The sequence below is a fragment of the Triturus cristatus genome, chromosome 6 (assembly GCF_964204655.1).
Source record: "Triturus cristatus chromosome 6, aTriCri1.1, whole genome shotgun sequence".
Classification (NCBI taxonomy): domain Eukaryota; kingdom Metazoa; phylum Chordata; class Amphibia; order Caudata; family Salamandridae; genus Triturus; species Triturus cristatus.
The window spans coordinates 1,924,337,722-1,924,358,164 of record NC_140589.1 but is presented as its reverse complement, the minus strand read 5'-3'; the positions used below and the strand labels follow the sequence as shown (position 1 = coordinate 1,924,358,164).

The window sequence follows — 20,443 nt, the reverse complement described above, 5'->3', positions numbered from 1 at the left end:
GCACACACACAGTACTCATGTCCCCCTCACGCTTTCCACTCTCACCTTCTTAGAGGGCGGGCCATATCGGAGTTCTCTCCCTCCCAGCATGGCAGCAGCAGTGCAGGCTGCGTTAACTGAACTGCGCATGTCAGCTTGGCCGGTCTTTTCACTCTGGCCAGCCTGACATGCGCAGTTAGGGCTTCTACTTCAACAGCTGAAAGGCAGCTGAGGAGGAGAAGCACAGCCTGAAGGTCTTTGGAGAAGCGCTGTGATTGCCTGGTCCGGCCAGTCCTAGCACTGCAGTGCTCCCATGCTGTTTAGCATTGTAAGCAGCAACAGAGCAGTGTTTGGATGGGCTCGATGCTTTTACCCAGCAAGCAGCGCGAGGCAGGGTCTGAACGTGTGCTGCAGGCTGCGGAGAGCTAAGTTTATTTTTTATTTTAATAGTTTGAAAGTCATTTATGTGCCCCACCACTGTCTAAAGGAGGCAGCCACCAGTGATGAGTAACCTTACCAAAGCATTACAGTCTAGTCTTCAGGAGCCAGATTGGCACCTATCACATTGGCGCCCAGACTCGTGTGATGCCCTGCTGTGTTAGATACAACAGTAGTGTTAGAAGCCTGTCCTTCTTCCATATCAATGAGAGATGTAACCTGCCTTGAGACTGTGGGTGGTTATTCGAGGATTAGTGGCTGGTGAACTATGGACTGGGGAGAACTTTTCTAGCTCATACACCGAGTGCCTCCCTCTGTTACAATCTTCAAAGCACAAGAGAAAGCCTTGTTCACAGTGGAATTAACAACAGTTAGCCTTTCATCATCATCATCATCATCAAAAAAACTTTATTACGATCACCAGGATCCTACAAAGTACACAGCACGAGTATAAAAACAGAGATATAAACATTTAAGAATAGATACATCAAAAACAATTGCATTAAGTAAATGTGCAAAAAGCAAGATACAGCGATTCTAAAGTGCTTCATGCAAGCAACTTCCCGCGCCTGATCCACAGAGCATACCAGAATCTTGAAAGGCCAAAAACCATTGGTCTACGGGTATCAGTGCATAATACTCTAATTACCTCAAGATAATGTCCCGGGCCAACAAGTCTACACACTGGAAAAATCTTTTTGTGTGCAAACGTTGGGATGATTTCATCTATAGATGACTCAAACAATGGAACGGATTTAAAGAGCAAAAAGTCTTTTGTCAAACTATTCGCTGGTTCTACCAGGGCCATTGCCAGTGTCTTTTCCCAACACAGTTCTTTCAGCTTCACCCTCGAGAATTGTCCCATACTTTCAGGATTGGTCCAGAAGGACTCCAGCCCCAACTTCCCCAGTCATTCTCGTTGGGAGATAAACCACCTGATCGAGGATGCCTTTCAAAATTTCAGGAGATCTTTCAGAGTCCCTTGATCGGTTTCCAGCTCATCCACAGTCCATAGCCTAAACCAAAACATTAGCAGTTTACAGTTCAACTTGTGTTGCAGCTGCCTATGGGCAAAGTCCAAGTACAAGGGTTTTAAGGGGGAGCTAACACGAAGATCAACCAGCGATCTTAGGAAGCGGTGTTCGACAATTGTAAGGGCGATTGATTGCCCGTGCCCCATAGCTCGGCACCATAGAGAACTCCTCCCAAAACCTTGGTGTTATAGATATCGAGGGCTGGGGCAATTTGGCGAGATACCGTCTTCCTATGTATTTTGCTGATGTAGGCACATTGGTAGATTAATTGTAGCTTTGCTTTTTCCATATGTGCCCCCCAGTTGATCGATGGAGTCAAGCGGACACCCAGGTAGTCTAATACTTCAACTTGCTCCAACTTGGCGCTACCAGCCCACACAGATCTAGTTGTTGATTTATTTTTCCCTCTATTAAAAATCATGAACTTGGTTTTTGTCTCATTTACGATTAAGCCCCTATCAACACAAAACCTTATAAAATCGTTCAGGAGTTGTTGGAGACCCTGTGGCGATTTGGATATTATAAGAGTGTCATCAGCTAACAACAGTACTGGTTCTCTTCTAACACCAAATTTAGGGGCATCACAGCCGCCCCTGTCTACATAATCAACAACTCGGTTTATAAAAAGAGTAAAAAAGGGTGGCCGCCAACACACAACCCTGCTTCACTCCACGTTGGACAGGGAAGGTTTCTGTTACTTGGCTGTCTGCGCCCCACCTAACCTGTGCGGTGTTAGATGAATGGAGTTTAATTAAAAGGTTTAAAAGATTAGCAGGGAGACCCATCTCTTTTAGGACCCTTCAAAGCCTTACCCGGGGTACTAGGTCGAATGCAGTACACAAATCGGAAAAGCCACATATAGTTTACCCCCCTTAACGACTACTTCCTTCCAATAAATGCAGATAAGATGGAAGGACTGGTCCAGAGTACTAACTTTCGTACGGTAACCTGCCTGGAAATCACTCAGGATTTGAGCCTTCGTCATCCAGTCCTTTATCCTTCCTATGACCTTTTTACAAAACATCTTTTGAAGGGAGTCTATGAGGCCTATCGGCCTGTAGCTCACCGGTTTCGATCTATCTCCTTTCTTGTAAATGGGCACTATTTCGGCAACCTGCCATGATGATGGAATAGGGGCCCCAGACAAGATCAGATTAGTTACCAGGTTTAGTACGAACCGCAGAGCATTTTGTCTTCTCTGTACAGGGCATTTGGTATTCTGTCTGGACCCGGGGCTCTTGCTGGCACACAAGATGAGATTGCAGTTTGGGTTTCCTCTATGGAGAAGACCAAAGTTTCACCTTCTCCTCCCAGAGATTCGACCCTAATCTCACTAGTCTCATTGCCTTTGTTTGTACCGTTACCATAAAGAGGGCCAAAATAGGCAACCCACTCATCGGGCTGGACAGTATATTCCAGTGTTTGCCTTGCCCCCTTTAGCCAGTATGTTGCCTGTCTCCAGAAGGCCTTGGGGTCTTTATCCATCAATGCAGTATTTAAGGAAGCCCAGAGAGAACCCTCCCAAACCATTTTGGCTCTGCCGATGGCCATTTTATACTCAGCTCTACAGGATGCTATCCCCGCACATACCCAACGTTTTAATGCACCCATAAGTAAGCCCTTAGCCTTCCTGCACTCCTGGAAATACCAAGGACTCTTAGTGGCTTTCAGCGGGTCATTACAATGTCTCCCCTTCCCCCGCACTGTGGATGGTCGATTAAGTGTGTCCCTTATCTCACTAAAGAACTGCTTGTGACGGGGCCCCAGGCTTTCCACTGCATCCTTGGCAGGTATGTTGACCAGCTCCTTGATCAACTGCTTTGCGTTTTCCTTCACAGCTCCTAAAGCTGCCGGATGCTCCTCGACCCAGGCCCACTGGACGGCTCTTTGGTTGTTTGTGACGAGAGCACCCCCAAATCAGGGCACCCCAGGTTGGTGGTCTGCGGGGGGGGGGGGGGGTCAAGTTTAGTAAAGACAAGGGCTAGGGCGTTATGGTCACTCTCTGATCTTTTCACCACTTCCATATCGTCCACTAAGGGCCAAAGATTGTTGGAGGTGATTAAACAATAATCTATAATCTATTCTACTGGTTTGACTGGGTCTGTTGAAAGTGTGTTCTCCATTTGGGTCCGACCTAGTTCTCCCATTTGTTGCTCTTAAATCGTGCTGTAAGGTAAGGTATAAGGTATAAGAAAGTTTATAGCGTTCAAACATCTTTGCAGTCTGTACTTTCAGCAGAGGTTAATTTTTATTACAGATCAACATGTTAAAAAATACACCGAACAGAAGTAGAAAAAACACAATTGTAGGCTACAAGTGAGATAGGAGAGTGTAATCACTGCTGTAAGTAGAACCCTCTTACTCACAGGTTGTCCAGCAAACTGTCCAGCAATGTCTATACAAATGGTGGCAGCTCCTGTCTCACATGAAACCATAAACCTGATGCACAGATACTTTAGGGGCTGCAAACCTCTAGGGCCAGTGGCATCCGACTTCCAACCGACCCCAAAACTGCACTTCTCCTCTCCCAGGCAGTAGTGTTAATGAAAGAAACAAAATGCCAACCAAAATAGAATGAACATAACATCCTACATAACACATCCTGAACTGAATTATCACAAATGTCCACAGATGTCGCTAAAACTGTGGCTACGAGCCCTAGAAGGCCCTGCAGAACAAATTTCCATTACGGAGTAAATAGGCAGAGCCAGGTCTTATCACGTGGTAGTCAAAATAGTCCTTATACCAGAGCAGACTGGGAACAGGGAAAGGAATCTAGCTGTTGCTTTCTGTAACATTTGCATTCTGTTAAAGTTTGATGCTCTCTGGAGTTTGCACATCGTCACTTCTGTTGGAAAGGGGTACGTTGCCTTGAAACCTTTCTTTTGTTGAGCGCTAATTTCTGAAGCGTTAGCTAACCCTTTGTAATGAATACCTTGTCATACTGAAGACAGATACGGTTTCTCCATGGAATGCATGTTGACACATTAGGTTCCTCCGGTGAAAAAATGCTTTGCAAGAAACGGTATATGGATTATCTGATCAACACCTGTCACATTTATTGCTACAGTTACTTCCCAGTGTGGATTTTCAGATGTTATATTAACAGTCCCTTTGTGTAATGACGGCTTTGTCACATTCAGTATATTCCTATGGTGTCGCTCCTGTGTGGAGGACAGGTGTCCACTAGTAGTGACTTTCTGATGTTGCGTCAATTTTGCCTTTGTAAATAGGATGCCATCCCACATTGAGTGCAGTGATATGCATTCTCCACTGTCAGGCTTTTTTCCTCTGTGTCGACTTACTGTTATTGTATTACCTGTCTGCTGCCAATAAATGAATTGTCAAATTCAGTACAATTAATGTTTCTCCCAAGGGTGGACTTTTTGATGTTGTGTTAGGTCTTTCTTCTTTTGCCAAATGCCAGGACACATTTGTTGGGATATGCGTTCTTCGTGTAATGATTTTCTGCCCTGTGTGGACTTTGATCGTGCAATAGCGGTGCCTTTATAATAAATGCTTTGTTGCATTCAGTACATTCATATAATCTGTCTCCCGTGTGAACTTTCTGATGTTGTGCTAGCTTGCTTTTTAGCAAATGCCTTGTCATAGTAAGTGCACTGACATGTTTTCTCCCCTATGTGGACTTTCTGATGGTATATTGGCTGTGCTGTGCCCTTCTAACCAAGCATTTGCAATGCAATAGGTCTCACATTCACGAGAGTTTCGAGCTATTGGCATTGTAAATGACGATGCCTTTTATTTATGTTTTGGGTTTTAAAACATAAATTAAAGGCATTGATATTTACAATGCTAATAGCTTAAACTTTCGCAAGTGGGAGCCCTATTGCATTGCAATAAAGGGCTTCTTGACCGCTTGTTAGATTGTAAATATCAGAGGAAGAGACCGGCCTGCGATATCTTCAAAGTAGTGATAAATAATGTAGCAAAGCAGTATGAAGTGAGAGTTACATATGATCTGAGCTATAAACACTAACAAAGCGCTCCAACACCTTTCGCTCTGTGATTACAGGAGGAAGAGCGGGAGGGGGGCTATTTCCTGCCCTCTCCGTGATTTGATTGTGCAGTGTGGCATTGATTAAATGTCATTGCTATCTTTGGCCTAATAAAAAAACACTTCAGCTGTAGTAGGGCCCTGGCTTCACCTCCTGGTGCAGGGTGGGCTGTACTTTATGGCAGGCAGGGAGGGAGGGATGGTTTCAGCTGCAGCTCCGGCCTTGTACAGTGCACCTGATATTACCAGTGAGTGCGAGGCGCTGAGGTGGTGGTATTGGTGGTGGTGGTGGTGGTTTTGGTGGTGGTGGTGGTATTGGTGGTGGTGGTATTGGTGCTGCTGGTATTGGTGGTGGTGGGTTTGGTGGTGATGGAGGTATTGGTGGTGGTGGTATTGGTGGTACTGGTATTGGTGGTGGTGGTATTGGTGGTAGCTTTGGTGATATTGGTGGTGGGGTACTGGTATAGGTACTTGTGGTGGCGGTATTGGTGGTGGTATTGGAGGTATTGGTGGTGGTATTGGTGGTGGTGGTAGTGTTGGTATTGGTGGTGTTGGTATTGGTGGTGGTATTGGTGGTATAGGTGGTGGTGGTATTGGTGGTGGTATTGGTGATGTTGATAGTGGTGGTGGTATTGGTGGTCATGGTATTGGTGGTGGTGGTGGCAGTGTTATTGTTGATGGTGGTATTGGTGGTGGTGGAGGTGTGGTATTGGTGGTGGTATTGAAGGTAGTGGTATTGTTGGGGTTGATGGTGGTATTGTTGGGGTTGATGGTGGTGGTGTTGGTATTGGAGGTGGTGGTATTAGTGGGGATTGTGTTGTTAATAAAATGATGACATGTAACACAGATGTGCTGTTGTCAGCCTCAGCCCATTGGCACAGGATTATGTGCTACCTGGAATTGACATGACTTAATTTGCTAATCATTTCTAAATCAATTTTACTTGGGAGGCTTGATACAGACACAAGACAATGCCGGGTTAAAGTGATTAAAAGAAGGCGTCCGTGTTACGGGGGTAGCCGTGCTGTTTAAAAAAAACACAAGCGGTTTCAGCCGAAGCAGCCATGTCCGGCCTGCAGTAAGAGAAACTCAATAAAGTATACAGAGCTTACAGACTAAATAACAGGTCCCGTGTAACAACCGAAGTAAAAGGGCCAGTCACCATGGGAGGGTACAAATGAAGACAAGGCGGTACTAAGGAGGGACAAACAAGCCTATTAACGAATCCGAAAGCGGCATTTACGAAAGACAATGACACAAGCCAATAATGAAATATGGGAGGAGAGTCGGCGCAGCTTCCATCCCATACTCTACTACAGCAGTCTCGCAGAGCGAGCAGCAAATACTATCTGCCGCTAGGCTGGACCTACAAATGCCTTGTCACTTTCTGTACATTCATGTGGATAATTCTAAGAACACTTTGTCACATTCTGTACATTCCTACAGACTTTCTGATGTTGTTTTAACTCTCCCTTGCTAATAAATGCTTTGCCACATTCAGACCAGGCTTCAGAGTGGACTTTTGATGTTGCGTTAGCTCTCCATTTCTTATGTATGCATTGTCACATTCAATACATTTATATAGTTTCATTACTCTGAGAACATTCAGATGTCATTTTATTTTGTTTTCTTATAAATACCTTGTTGCATTCTGTAAATTAATATGGTTTCTTCCTAGTGTGGATTTGTTGATGCTTCATTAGCTTATTCTTCCGGTTATTAAATTCTTGTACATACATAGGATTTCTCTCCAGGTGGATTTTTTGATGTCGTGTCAGTTCTCTATTTGTTATGAATGCTTTGTGACATTGAATACATTGATATGGTTTCTCTCCTGTGTGAACTTTCTGATGTCGTATTAAATGATGCTTTGTAATAAATCCCTGGGCACATTCTGTACATTTATAGGGTTTCTCCCCTGTGTGGACTTTCTGATGTTGTGTTAAATGTGACTTTCTACTAAATGCCTTGTCACACTCGGTGCAGTTGAATGGTCTCTCCCCAGTGTGGACTTTTTGATGTTGTTTCAGCTCTTCATTTGTGATAAATGCTTTGTCACATTCAGTACATTCATATGGTTTCTCTCCTGTGTGAACTTTCTGATGTCGTGTTAAATGTTCGTTTCTAATAAATCCCCTGTCACATTCTGTACATTCATATGGTTTCTCATCAGCATGGAGTTGTTGATGCTGCTTTAGGTTCTGCTTCCTTTGGAACAATTTATTACATTCTGTACATCTATACGGTTTCTCCCCAGTGTGGACTTGCTGATGTCGCGATAGTTCTCCGTTGGTAATAAATGCCTTGCCACATTCACTACATTCATACGGTTTCTCCCCGGTGTGGATTTTCTGATGTCGTTTTAAATCACCATTTGTTATAAATGCTTTTTGACATTCAATACATTGATATGGTTTCTCTCCAGTGTGAACTTTCTGGTGCTGTATTAATTTTTGCTTTGTATTAAATGCCTTGTCACATTCTATACATTTATATGGTTTCTCCCCAGTGTGGACTTTCTGATGTTGCGTTAGGTTTGCATTCGTAATAAAGGACTTGTCACACTCAGAACATTCATACGGTTTCTCCCCAGTGTGCACTTTCTGATGCACTATTAACCTTTGCCTGGTAATAAATGCCTTGTAGCATTCTGTACATTTATGGGGTTTCACCCTGGTGTGGACTTTCTGATGTTGCATTAGGCGTGACTTTCTAATAAATGCCTTGTCACATTCAGTGCAGTTGAATGGTCTCTCGCCAGTGTGGACTTTTTGATGTTGCTTTAGCGCTCCATTTGTTATAAATGCTTTGTCACATTCTGTGCATTCATAGGGTTTCTCCCCAGTGTGGATTTTCTGATGTTGCATTAGACGTGACTTTCTAATAAAGGTCTTGTCACATTCAGTGCAGTTGAATGGTCTCTCTCCAGTGTGGACTTTCTGATGTTCCCTTAGTGCTCCATTTGTTATAAATGCTTTGTCACATTCTGTACATTGATACGGTTTCTCCTGAGTGTGGATTTTTTTATGTCGTGTTAGGTGTCCATTTAAAAAAAATGCTTTGCCACATTCTGTACATTGAAATGGTTTCCTCCCAGGGTGGATTTTCTGATGTTTCATCTGCTTTCTATTGGTAAAAAATGCCTTATCGCATTCTGTATGTTCATTTGGTTTCTCCCCAGTGTGGACTTTCTGATGTTGCGTTAGGTGTTGATTGGTAATAAATGCCTTATCGTATTCTGTACATTTAAATATTTTCTCATTTATGTGGACACTCTGGTGCTGCATTAGGTCTTTCTTTGCAAATAACACCTTTCCACAGGCAGTCCATCAAAATGGGTTTTCTTCAGTATGAGGTTTCTGATGTCGCACTTGCTCTTTCTCAGCCAAATAAATGTGTTGTCACATTCTAGATATTCATATGGTTTCTCTCCTGTTTGTTCTTTCTCACACCAGGTTAGCTTTTCCTTCGTAATGAGCACCTCCCCAGATTTGCTTCAGTATGTCAGTGTGTTATGTCTTCTACAAATATCAGCTAATGCCTAAGAGCCAAGTACAGACCTTATTGGGTCAGTTTGGGTTTTCTGCTGTAGAAAAAGACTTTGCCGGGGCGTTAGCCTTCAAGGGAAGAGATTTTGAGGTATACTGTTTTTACATCACTTCCGAAACAAAAGTTGTTTCATGCCTTTACCTTTTTCATTTATCACTGCACTTATTTCACCTGTTAGATTAAGAAAAAGAAACACTGAATAAGTTGAAATGCAGAGTCTGTCACAAAAATCTATTGGAATTCATTTGGACATTTAATTGTGGTGAATAATTTCTAGATTACACTTTTAATGTACAGATGTAATAGGCAGAGTAAGGGCATACAATCCTTTTGTGACCTCCTTCTGTCGAGGAGTGTGAACTCACGGAGTAAACAAGACACCAGAGAAGGTTCCTAGTTCAGTTAGTGAGACCCTCTCCCCACGACACACTACAATGTTAAATCCATAGCGACAAGATGCCTCCCTTCTTATCCAGGGAATGCTCCCTGTTATCACAAGGCCTAACAAATATTACAAGATGCAGCCTTTTCCAGTGAATGGACCATGCAACACCGAGCATCACAATAACACCAGGAAACATAAGCAACTGCTGCAAGTGAGTCCTTTATCCTATCAGAGAGGCTGGGATAGGATCTGGACAGATCATTTAAGCATCTTCCTCATAGTGTAACTCCAGAGATCCCAGGCTCAGACTATAGCTACACGAGGAACAGGAGGTTTAGAACTATTTGAAACACATATTGGCAAAGTCAATAATTCACACCTTTTAGACGAATAGTCTTTCCCAATGCTGCAATACATCAGAAAAAAGGTGCAATGATGTGGCTACTGTCGCATCATTGTATAGGCATCCAATTTTTGGTCGGTATTTGAATGGTTTATGAGAATGGGCTATTTTCACAGGGGTTGTAGGTGCAATGGAGAGGAGATTGACACCAGCGATAGCCCCAGATGGGAGGGTGTAGGTGCGATCTTAAGCCCAGTGAGTCTAGGCATCATCTGTCATAGAGCGACAACAGGAATATACAGAGCACAGCAAGTTACAACCCTGAGCAGAGCGTGAGAGGGTCCCATACAGAGCAAAGTGGATCTAGGCGCTATCTATAGCAGTGAGGGAACAGGAATATTAAGGGAAAAATAAGGTAGGACCCCGAGCAGGTGTAGATGCTATCTAGAGCAGCGGGTCAAGGTGCTCCTCCATGGCACAGCAAGTGTAGGTCATATGCAGGGCACAGTGGGTCTAGGCGCTATCTATAGCAGAGAGAGAACAGGATTATTAAGGGCACGATAAGGTATGACTGAAAAGAACAAATGTAGATGCCATCTAAAGCAGCGGATCCAGGCGCTACCCATAGTGGAGCCAGAGAAGGGGCTATGAAGAACACAGTGGGTCTAGGCGCTACCCATAGTAGAGCCAGAGCAGGGGCTATGAAGAACACAGTGGGTCTAGGCGCTACCCACAGCGGAGCCAGAGCAGGGGCTGTGAAGAACACAGTGGGTCTAGGCGCTACCCACAGCAGAGCCAGAGCAGGGGCTATGAAGAACACAGTGGGTCTAGGCGCTACCCACAGCGGAGCCAGACCAGGGGCTATGAAGAACACAGTGGGTCTAGGCGCTACCCACAGCGGAGCCAGAGCAGGGGCTGTGAAGAACACAGTGGGTCTAGGCGCTACCCACAGCAGAGCCAGAGCAGGGGCTATGAAGAACACAGTGGGTCTAGGCGCTACCCACAGCGGAGCCAGACCAGGGGCTGTGAAGAACACAGTGGGTCTAGGCGCTACCCACAGCGGAGCCAGAGAAGGGGCTGTGAAGAACACAGTGGGTCTAGGCGCTACCCACAGCGGAGCCAGAGCAGGGGCTATGAAGGACACAGTGGGTCTAGGCGCTGCCTACAGCGGAGCCAGAGCATGGGCTATGAAGAACACAGTGGGTCTAGGCGCTACCCACAGCGGAGCCAGAGAAGGGGCTGTGAAGAACACAGTGGGTCTAGGCGCTACCCATAGCGGAGCCAGAGCAGGGGCTATGAAGGACACAGTGGGTCTAGGCGCTGCCTACAGCGGAGCCAGAGCAGGGGCTGTGAAGAACACAGTGGTTCTAGGCGCTGCCCACAGCGGAGCCAGAGCATGGGCTATGAAGAACACAGTGGATCTAGACGCTACCCACAGCGGAGCCAGAGCAGGGGCTATGAAGGACACAGTGGGTCTAGGCGCTGCCTACAGCGGAGCCAGAGCATGGGCTATGAAGAACACAGTGGGTCGAGGCCCTACCCACAGCGGAGCCAGAGCATGGGCTATGAAGAACACAGTGGGTCTAGGCGCTGTCTACAGCGGAGCCAGAGCATGGGCTATGAAGAGCACAGTGGGTTTAGGCGCTACCTACAGCAGAGTCTGGGAAGAACTCAGAACAGAGAGAGCATCAAGGATATGAATGACGCAGTGTGTGGATTGCACGGCTGTAATAGCGTGGCTGTTATTAGAAGAAGAGCTGTGGCGGTGTCTAGGCGCTATCAATAATATATCGACTGGGTGTTATCATGAACTGAGCGACTTTAAATGTTGTCAGAAATTAGATTAATCAAGACATTGATTTATAGAAACGCAGAGCCTTCTCAGCATCTCATTCATTACTACTCATTAACACAGCAGCCAATCAAAAAACAGTAAACATTTCCATACTACAAGTCCCATGTGGCTTTGAACCACGCCTCCATCAAACACCAATCGGAACAGTCCAATGCCTACAAAATAGCGAGGCATCATCTTACTGCCTCTTTCCTTGCTGCTACGCAGTAAAGAGAAGTGCCTCATTATTTTGTACACTATTCGATTGCATGTCATACTTGCTTCATGGTTATTCACTTATTGCTGTTTAATCATACTTATTGATAACTGATTACTTGCGGGTCACTCGCTTGCCTCTAACCGTGTCTCTTTCGAGGTGACCCTCCCTTCTCTGAGCTTTTGGCGCGTGTTGCACCGCCTCCCCCTTCATCTCCTGTTTTATTACTTTTGCCCGGTGCGGCTGTGCCGCTGCAGTGCGAGCTCCTTGCGCTACCACTTGGGAGTGGCTCCTCCCAGGGAGCGAGGATGCATAGGCTGCACACGCATAACCTCTCGGTAGCCTACAAGCGTCAGTGCACGTGAGGCAGCCTCCCGATACAAGGTTGGAAAACGCCTCTCCCCGGGCTAAGAAAACAGGGATTTTCAAGCCTTGCAGTGTTGTTCCGGTACCGGGCCTCGTAATGCTTGCATACTGGACATTTTTTCATACCATTTAAAGAATTTACTTCGATGCCAATATATCGAAGACATATAATATAATTTTTGGAACTCTTAGCTGTGCTCTTAGGCGATCTGGGCTCTGAGCTCCCAGTAAGTCCTATAGAGACAGCTTGAGGTACCTTTTTTGGCCTCTCTGCTCCAGCCTTTTTGCTCCCTTTTGACGCCCTGTTTCATAAGCTGCTCAGGGTTGTATAAAATGGCTTCCCCCTGGGTATTTTTGATAAGGATACAGATACTATATAGACTTCAACAATATGGACGGACCCACTAAGTGTATGTATTGTAATCCCTATGTGTGGTAGGAACATGGACCCATTAGGTGTGCTTAAAAGACCCCTTACACACCAACCTAGTTGGTGTCATGCTTCATCATTGGGGTCCCAACCGGGTGGCCGAGTGCCTCCCGGTTGTGCTAGGACGCCTGACTACAGCGGAGCAGGTGTTGTGCAGATGTGTGATGTGGTGTAAAGAAAGCCTGAGACAGAGCAAAATAAACAAATTCCAAAAAGACCCTAAAAAATTCTCTTATTTGAAAACATACCCTTATGCGGACACAGAATGTAAAGCTCCAAAAAGACCAGAGACATCGGGTGGGTCTTCCGATGAAGACTCATCAGGAAGTAGAAATTCCAGCACAAGTAGCTACAAAAAACGACAACAGGGCAGAGGAAGGAACACCGGTTGGCAACAACCATGGGCCCAAGGTCCACCAGGACCCAATATGCATTACCAAGCCCCGTACCCCCAGATGATTCCACAGTACGGGTACGGCTGGAACACACCCTTTGGACCACCTCCACCACCTCCCTACATGAATCAGAACCAACGATTCCCTTTTTTAGGAGGAGGCCAAAGAGGCCGTGGAAGAAGACGACAAGGGAACCAAGTCCATTGGGGCGAGGACCAATACGAAGGAGCGCTGACGAGGAGCAAAACCAAGGATCAGCAACCAGGGCCCAGCACGAGATGAGTCTAGTCACTAACCTCTCGTCCTACTGGTGTGCTACGTTGCCTCTCTAGTAGATTCAAATCTTTGGATTTCTATAGTCGCAAAGATTATTTAATACTCTTAGTGGATGAGTATTTGGCTTCATGTTAGAACCCATGTGGGGCCCGGCCTCCTGCGTGGGCCTCCTTGACCACTAGCACCCAGCCCCAACCCATACACCACCCCTGGTCCCGGGTTATAGTCGCCCGACCGAAGACCCCTGGCCACCATGTCCCGATGTCCCGATGGCCGGCCCGGGCCCCAGCGAAACCTAGACCCTGAACGCGCCATGACCGGCCAAGGGAGAGGGAACCCCCGCGAAGCAAGACAGGGAGGAGTAGTCTCTGTCACACCTCTGGCCTCCTCTCAACAGAGGGTTTCGATCGCCCTCCGGACCCCCAGGGAGCTGGCTCCCCGCGTGCTGGGTGTCTGGAGTCCCTCCCAGGCCAACCTGAAAGGATCAAAGAGCCGAGCGGCAGGAAATCCCAACACCGCCCCCGGAAGCAAAGACACCTCTCTGTGTGGACGCCGGACTTCAAAGAGAATAAGGCGTATAACAGGGGGTGCTGAGGGGACGGGGGTAGAGAAGACCTGGAACTAAGAGAGCCCTGCGGACCTGGTCGCGGCTCGACGAACCTGCAAAGAAGGACACTACCTGATCCTTGGAAACCATCTGAGCCCTGCTGACGTCGTCGCGGCTCCCGAGAACACTACGAGCCCCGGGGCCTGCTGAGAGACTCGCGGCTCCTCCTGACTCTAAGACCATCGGAGCCTGCTGAGAGATTCGCGGCTCCCCCTGACCCTAAGACCATCGGGGCCTGCTGAGAGACTCGCGGCTCCTCCATCGGAGCCTGCTGAGAGATTCGCGGCTCCCCCTGACCCTAAGACCATCGGGGCCTGCTGAGAGACTCGCGGCTCCTCCTGACTCTAAGACCATCGGAGCCCGCTAAGAGACTCGCGGCTCCCCCCAACTCTAAGACCAGCTGGGCCTGCCGAGTGAGTCGCGGCTCCCCGAAGATCTCCCGATTGACAGTTCCTTCCTACCGGAGCCCTGCGGACGTGGTCGCGGCTCGAGAATACCCTGGTCCGGCTGGACCCAAGCCTGTACCGTGTCCCCCGGCTCGAGGATTGAGAGCTGTGCGAAGGATACTCGGCATTGACTCTGAACCTAGAACTGTCCCGCTACCCCAATCCCCTTTGTCAATGACTTACCAAGCTTGTTGTATTGACCAAAGACTACCTTGCGGATCCTAAAGATCCAAAGAATCTTAGATAAAGATCTCCGTTTACTGGACCCTACTGTGTGGTGTCCATTTGTCAAGTAGTGCCAGCTCAGCGAGTGCGATCCTAAAGTACGAGTCCCTTTCCTGGAAGAGCCTCCCCGCCGGTGCTCGCCCTGATTCTGGGAGAGGTGGGTCACGGGGTGGTCAGGAACGTGTTCCGTAACCCCCCTGAGATCGCCCCTTCCAACAACCAAAGAATACTGTTTGATCTTCTACTGTTTGACAATACATTCTATGTACATCTAATGAGGTGCAGATCACTATAGCATATCCACGAAGGTCTTTATTGTTTGTTAACCTCTCGTCCTACACCTTGACACCCACAGAACTAGCAGTCCTTGAAAAAGGACTCAGGTTTGTACCAACGGCGAGACTTGACAAATTCCAGCTACATTGTGAGCTAGCAGAGTTCTTCCGAAAACTCAGATTGAAGGCTTTTATTGAACATTCGCCCTACCAACCAGCCCCCGAACAACAGGGAGACACACACCTCAGAGTCAAATCTACCTTCATGCCAACACCGAGCGCCATCCCTCCGGAAGTGGCTGTTTATGGGCAAGCAGTCTTCAAGGAAATTGAAGCACTAAACGAGGGTCACACCTTTCAGAACACTAGCAACATTGAGCGTCAAGCCACACAATCGCTGAGATCAAACCACTCACTTGTCATAAAGCCTGCTGACAAGGGCGGAGGCACAGTTATCTTAAACAAAGAGGACTACCAACTGAGATGCATGAGACTACTCAACGACACCAAAAACTATCAAAAACGTACTCAAGATCCAAGTGAAACTTTGAGATCACGTATTGACACGCTAGTGGAAGAAGCAGAGGCCACTGGACAAATTACGCCTAGTGAAGCCAAATTCCTAATGACAACCCTTGGAAAGATACAATACTTCTACATACTGCCCAAAGTACAAAAAAGTAAGTCACCCCCTCCGGGGCGCCCGATTGCATCAGGGATAGGGTCCTTGCTGGAACCTCTTTCCTGGTACTGTGATTTCTTCCTCCAACCCATGGTGAAGTCCACCAACACCTATCTACAAGATACCAAGGACCTGCTAAGACTACTCAACAATCTGACCTATAATCCAGAAACTTCTTTTTTGTTGAGTCTTGACGTAGAGAGCGTCTACACGAGTCTCCCACAAGACGACACCCTAACAGTATTGACATTGGCCCTGAAAATCAGCGACTGGCAATACCAGACTTCTAAATCATTCATCATGGAGTGTGCCAGGTTGGCATTAAAATAAAATTTCTTTGAATTTGAGGGCCAGCTTTATCTTCAGAAGTATGGCACTTCGATGGGGAGCGTTTTCGCTCCCAGCGTGGCTGGCCTCTACGTACACAATTTTGAGACCAAGTACATTTCCAACAACAATGTGTCATGGATCCCTGAAATAAAATTCTATAAGCGATACATAGATGACATTCTGCTCATATGGGAAGGCAATGCAGAGTCACTGACAACATTCTGCCAATAGCTAAATACATGCGACCCACATCTCAAATTTACTCACAGCTTCGATCACCTCAAGACGACTTTTCTAGATCTGGACATCGAAGCCAACGATGGTTACCTGAAGAGCAAAACACACTTCAAACCAACGGCTCGCAACTCACTTCTACACTACTCCAGTTTCCACCCCAGGCCTCTGCGAGAAAATCTCCCGTATGGCCAGTACCTCCGGCTAGGGAGAAATTGCAGTAACATATCAGATTTTAAAGACCAAGCCAAGGACTTGAGCGAAAAACTACTGAGGCGTGGGTACCCAAAGCACATTACAGAAAAAGCCAAGAAAAGAGCTGGAAATCAAAACCGTGAAGGGCTCCTCAAAACACAGCCACGTGAAGCTACTCCAACCCCACTGACATGTGTCACGACTTTCAACACTGTTTCCAACAAAGTCTCTCAGATCTTAAAGAAGCATTGGCGTATCCCGCAAACAGGGAACCTAAATTGGGACCCTCCTCTACTATTCCACAAAAAAGCCAAATCCATAAAAGACGCCCTGGAATCGACACGACCAGTAATACAGCAAAAACCTGGAAACACAATTCTCAATGCATGGGGACTCTCGAAAGTCATTGGCCACTTCTCGTGTGGCAATTGCAGTGTGTGCCACGTGTCTGAAACAACTAAACATCTCAATCTAAAACCAGGCAAGACCTGGCAACTACGACAACATACTAACTGCAACACTGCACATGTAATATATCGCATCAAGTGCCCCTGCAATCTCACCTACATTGGGATGACAAACAGAAAAGTGAAGACCACAATCTGCGAACACCGCAGTACAATAAGGTGCAAAAAGAACACTACCAAACTTACCAACCACTTCATTGAAGCCGGCCACACTACAAATGACATGCGTTATTGAGGCACTTGACCCAAGCTTACCCAACATACAACATCAACCAGTGGAGAAGGAACAAAGATCTACCGCGTATCTAGCCACAAGACAGGCCTAAACGATAACATCCCTTGGTACAGCCTCAACAGGCCAAGATCTACACCAGAACGTCCAGCTAGAAGGCCATTGGCTTGTCGATCACATCTCAGGACTTGAATATGTGATGTTCACATTACTTCGCCATCGCTGTATCTCTTGGATGGTCCTATATAATAAAAACACATGGGCTCAGCAGCCTACCAGGGCCATTGCTTTGACATCCTAACTGCGTTAGATTCCATTACACTCTCACCCACTGTGGCCTGTGCTTGCCTCATAATTCCTGAATAGGACTATCACATTCGCACTTTTGCCCCATGTATGCCTGCCGGTTTTATAAACATTAGTGTCCTTGGTTCCTAGTAGTATTGGGGACCCCCTCTTCACTAAGCGCAGCCGAACGCTGGACTCACTCCTGCACAGACTTGGTGATCAATAACATTTACCCTGTCCCAAGATGTCCGCCGCGTTCTGACAGTCACAGAACCTCGGGACAGCCACCTTCGGCTCATGCGTGCGCATGCGCGCAGGATTACAGCTGAATCATGGTTAGGAAATCATGCTGCCCGGCACGTACCTGTCATTACAACATAGCTACTTAAGCCCAGTCCTGCACAATGTGCGTTACAAGACGGGACGCCGGGGGACCTCTCTAGGTTTGATACGGGGCACTCACACGAGACCAGGTAGGACAGTGCGCGCTCCAGCTTGTGGGTGTGTGTACCATTTGGGTTTTGAGCCGCTCGAGCCCACACGGATGCTCTAGCTCTTTTTTCTCAACTTTTAGTTTGGGACATTGGAAGAGACCTCCCCCCGAGCCTCAATATTCTGCATAATATCTCATAATAGTGTAACTATGACTGCTTAACACCATGCATGTTTCTATCTACCTTTTTAATTTTTGTAATTATTTTATTAGTGCACTATACTGCATGCTATTGCTAGTACATGCAAGCATAGTGCGCCGCAGACCACTAAGCACATTTCCTTAGTGGCCCTCACTAACAGCACGGTGCCACATTATTCATAGCCTACGGGCTTCAAAGGGCACTACCTTTACCGTCAATAGGCCACCAGGCCTAGGCAACTATTGATTTGTAACCGCCTGATCGTAATTAAGCTACAATTGCTGGTCGAGACGCCTGATTTCACATTCACCTACTTTAAGTAAACTGATTATCGTTTTAGGGCATGTCAAATCCAGCATGAGCCACACTTCAACGCGACAATCACTATGGTAGTCACAGAGACAATGACTACACCATCTCCTAATATTGCCTTCCTAAAAGATTACATTTTATGTTGCTGCCACTATATGTCTTGTCTTGTCCTTTTTCTCCCATTACAGGTTATTTCGCAGGTGTCAGTGAGTATGCTGACTCCTTTACCACACACCTTAGTGCATGTGTAGGTACTTTCACAGGTTTCACGTGGCTACCTCTGAGGAACTTCGATTTTCGTTCACGATCGAATCGACCCGCCATTTAGTGGCCCGCCGCCATTTTGTGTTGCCATCACTCAGGCAGCACGGTGAGCAAAGTCTATTCTGCTTTTTCTGTAGCCTGGTGTCGAAATACGCCCTCGGCCTCTATTTGCAAAGCTGGTGTTAGAACTAGCCGAGTACACTAATCCCTGTCTGGCTTTTCTAATCCTCATCTCAACTATCTGTTGGCTCACACTATTCTTTCCTGACCTTCTCTTATTGACTGGCCTTCACTGTCTCCTGCTAGCATTCTCTCGTGTCACGACTGTCCTCCAAACACACACAAACGTATCTCGCCACCTGCAAGTTAGTTATGAATCCGTTAATAAATTAGTTTGAGGGTGGGGTGACAAACACAGTTGGAGGAGAGGTCTCTTCGAGTCATCTGATATTTCTGTTTTCAAACCTTTCCTATTGGTTCCGCCTTGTTTTCCAACTTTCCTTATTGGCTCTTTCTTGTATGCTTTGGGAGTGTATTTCGTCAATAATTGTATCATTGTATAGTATTTAACCTGATGCGCCACAGAGTGAAGTGGCAGTCTCCTGAGAACCTACTTTGTGTACTTCTAGGATAACTGTACTAGCTGCAGCTAAATAAATCTGATCTTCTAACGCCGACAGAGTGTCCCGCGTCTCTGTGTAGCGAAACAGGTGAACACCGGAGACATTGGGCGTACCCTGCGCCGCCAGGCCCAAAAGGTTCTGGTTCTTCAACTGGCGCCCAACGTCGGGCGGCTTCAGTGGTACTGGTTCTGCTCGAAGGTCATGAGGACCCCGCAAGAAAATTCCAGAGGGTTCGCGAGTCACACTAAGCGACCCCTGTATGTCGAAAGTAGTCCGAAGGTCTTTTGCAGCGCGGTTACTCCTTCCTGACGGCTACTGACGACCGCTGCCCTGACTGCCGCCCTGCTTTGGCCCTTCCTTTGATGATGTATGGTAAGGCGAGACGATAGACGGGCCTCTGTTGGTGGAAGAAGACGTTCTTAGTTAAGTATTTTCGTGGGTCGCGCCCACAATTTTGTTCTTTGTTTGATTTCCTTAGGTTTCTTAGATTTAACTTTTGCAAAAGATAAAGCCGAGGGTAAGTGCATTTGTGCTGCGTAAACTGAGTTTTACTCTCTTGAAGTTTGTGAACAGTCCGGAGACATCTCGAGATGCCTGGTCTGACTAAGTTTGAAAGAATTTGTTGTCTTGGTTGTAATAGGGACTCCCGACTTGAGGACTCTTGTCCGATTCCTTCGGTTGGAACTCCCACATATGAGCTCTATTCAAAACATGGTATCGGCCCCATTGCCTTTAATGAGACATGGACTCGATACACGAAGAAAGATGGTGTTCTCAAATGGCCAGAAAACGGTAGCTTTGATCCTGATGTGCTAGATAATTTGGAAGCAGTTTTGTTCAAAAGAAAAGCCCGGCCGGCAATGTTTGACTCTTTCCGCCTTTGGCGTAAGGAAGCCAAACAGAAAGAAATTAAACAAGCAAAACGAGATAGGAAAGCACAGGGTGTGACAATTATACAGGCTGCCCAACAGTTCAAAAATGATGAAATTGATAATGCGACTGAAATTTCAGAAAGACAACATCGTATGGCGATAGATAAATGCTATCCAGTGTTGCCTGTTTCTCCTTCTGATAATAAGAAAGATATAGAAGAAGATCCCCTAATGTCCCATTTATTAAGGTTGCCTCCGCCCTATGTGCAAAATGCCAATGTACCTCAGCTGTTACAGCCTGTCCAGCTGCCAGCTGCCAGTGGTACCTCCGCCGGTTCCGGCTCTTCAGCATTTGCCTCCTCCAGTATTACCGCCCTTGCCGGTTTTACCGTTAGTCTCAACTTCTTTGCCCTCATCCCCTGATCTTAGCTCTCCTTTGCCTTCTGCTCCTCCTGCAATTACCAGTTCTTCTCCTGTTGGTTCCCCTAATACTCT

At 46.7% G+C, this 20,443-nt stretch overlaps 1 protein-coding gene across 2 annotated transcripts in view; it reads right to left on the bottom strand.

The window, feature by feature from the left end:
• The window catches only part of LOC146822492 (uncharacterized), a 65,109-nt gene that overhangs the window by 22,156 nt on the left and 22,510 nt on the right, over nucleotides 1–20,443 (bottom strand). The window contains exon 2 of one of the 2 annotated variants that reach the window (XM_085613603.1): nucleotides 7,107–9,186. In XM_085613603.1, coding sequence (XP_085469729.1) covers nucleotides 7,125–8,753 — 1,629 coding nt within the window. In that variant the 5' untranslated portion in view covers nucleotides 8,754–9,186 and the 3' untranslated portion in view covers nucleotides 7,107–7,124. Of the gene's footprint in view, nucleotides 1–808; nucleotides 9,187–20,443 lie in introns of those variants that run through there. The other variant, XM_085613602.1, reaches the window with a different exon arrangement.